The following is a 1177-nucleotide window of genomic DNA, read 5'->3' on the forward strand; positions in this document are numbered from 1 at the left end:
AAAAAAAAAAATAGTGCGCGGACGGGAGGGGGCGTCCCCCGTGTGTGTCACCAGGTGGGCTGGCCCTGGCCACATGCTTTCTTTTAAAATAGACCTGGACGGGTTCGTGTCAGGACTAGGCTAAGGAGAGTCCCAGGGCAGTGCTCGTAACTAGCAATACCAGCACCTAGTTAGCTTGACCTGCGCAGGAAATGGGAAAAGGGGCTCCTGATGTCTCAGAGCAGCGACATCAGGGGACTGGGCGACATATTTAAACATTTCCCTGGTTCCTCTGGGTCACATACTGAAGCCACAGGCAGCTCGCCTGTTGACTTTGGTGTCATCCCATTGGGTCCACAGTGGCCCCCTCTCCAGGGTGTGCCGAATGAGGCAGGTTCTTTTCCTGTGCATCTGAGTTCTGTCCACCTCTGCGGACCTGCGGGCCACCCGAACCCTTGCTCGTCACAGTACGTTACATTTTCTCAAGTACACAGCCGTCCTGCTGTGGCACATCCTTTGCTTTTTTTCTTCATAAGGACAGGAAAATATATCACATCTCTTGGTTCTGTTTACAACCCAACTTCCTGCCAGGACTTTTCAAAGTCAGTATTAGGAGTGATGTGTTTATTTAGCCACCATGATGATAGGGTCTTGCTTGAGTTTCGTTTGTTGTTATTCTTTTGTTTTCCTTCTGTTTTGTTTTGCCCACAAGGGCCTCCTTGTCGGCTCCCTGTAATGAGTCTCTGTTATGAGCGGATGAGCCCCAAACGAGGTCCTGCTGTCTTGTCTCGTAACATTAACGTAAACTCATGTAAAGAGCTCGAAGCCTCATTACCTCCACAGTTATTCTGTTGTGCCGTTTCTGTTCCCATTTTCAGAAAGCAGTACAAGAAGGTCCTTTATTGTGTAGTGATTATACAAAAGAATTACAGAGCATTCCTTCTGAGGAGGAGGTTTTTGCACCTGAAAAAAGCAGCCGTGGTTTTCCAGAAGCAACTCCGAGGTCAGATTGCCCGCAGAGTTTACAGACAGCTGCTGGCAGAGAAACGGGCAGAGGAGGAAAAGAGGAAACAGGCGGAGGAAGAAAAGAGGAAGCGGGAGGAGGAGGAAAGGTATGGGACCTTTCTTGGCTTGGATGAAACAGACAGGAGGACACCTTTGGCGTTTTTATGCTCTATATCCAGCTTCGCAGCAGGAA

The 1177-nt window shown here is 49.2% G+C and overlaps 1 protein-coding gene across 1 annotated transcript in view; it reads left to right on the forward strand.

The window, feature by feature from the left end:
* MYO10 (myosin X) overlaps positions 1 to 1177 on the forward strand; it is a 223371-nt gene that overhangs the window by 193275 nt on the left and 28919 nt on the right. Inside the window, exon 23 of the mRNA XM_007448889.1 lies at positions 858 to 1091. Coding sequence (XP_007448951.1) covers positions 858 to 1091 — 234 coding nt within the window. The remainder of the gene's footprint in view (positions 1 to 857; positions 1092 to 1177) is intronic.

The sequence above is a fragment of the Lipotes vexillifer genome, unplaced genomic scaffold (genome assembly GCF_000442215.2).
Source record: "Lipotes vexillifer unplaced genomic scaffold, Lipotes_vexillifer_v1.1 scaffold778, whole genome shotgun sequence".
Classification (NCBI taxonomy): domain Eukaryota; kingdom Metazoa; phylum Chordata; class Mammalia; order Artiodactyla; family Lipotidae; genus Lipotes; species Lipotes vexillifer.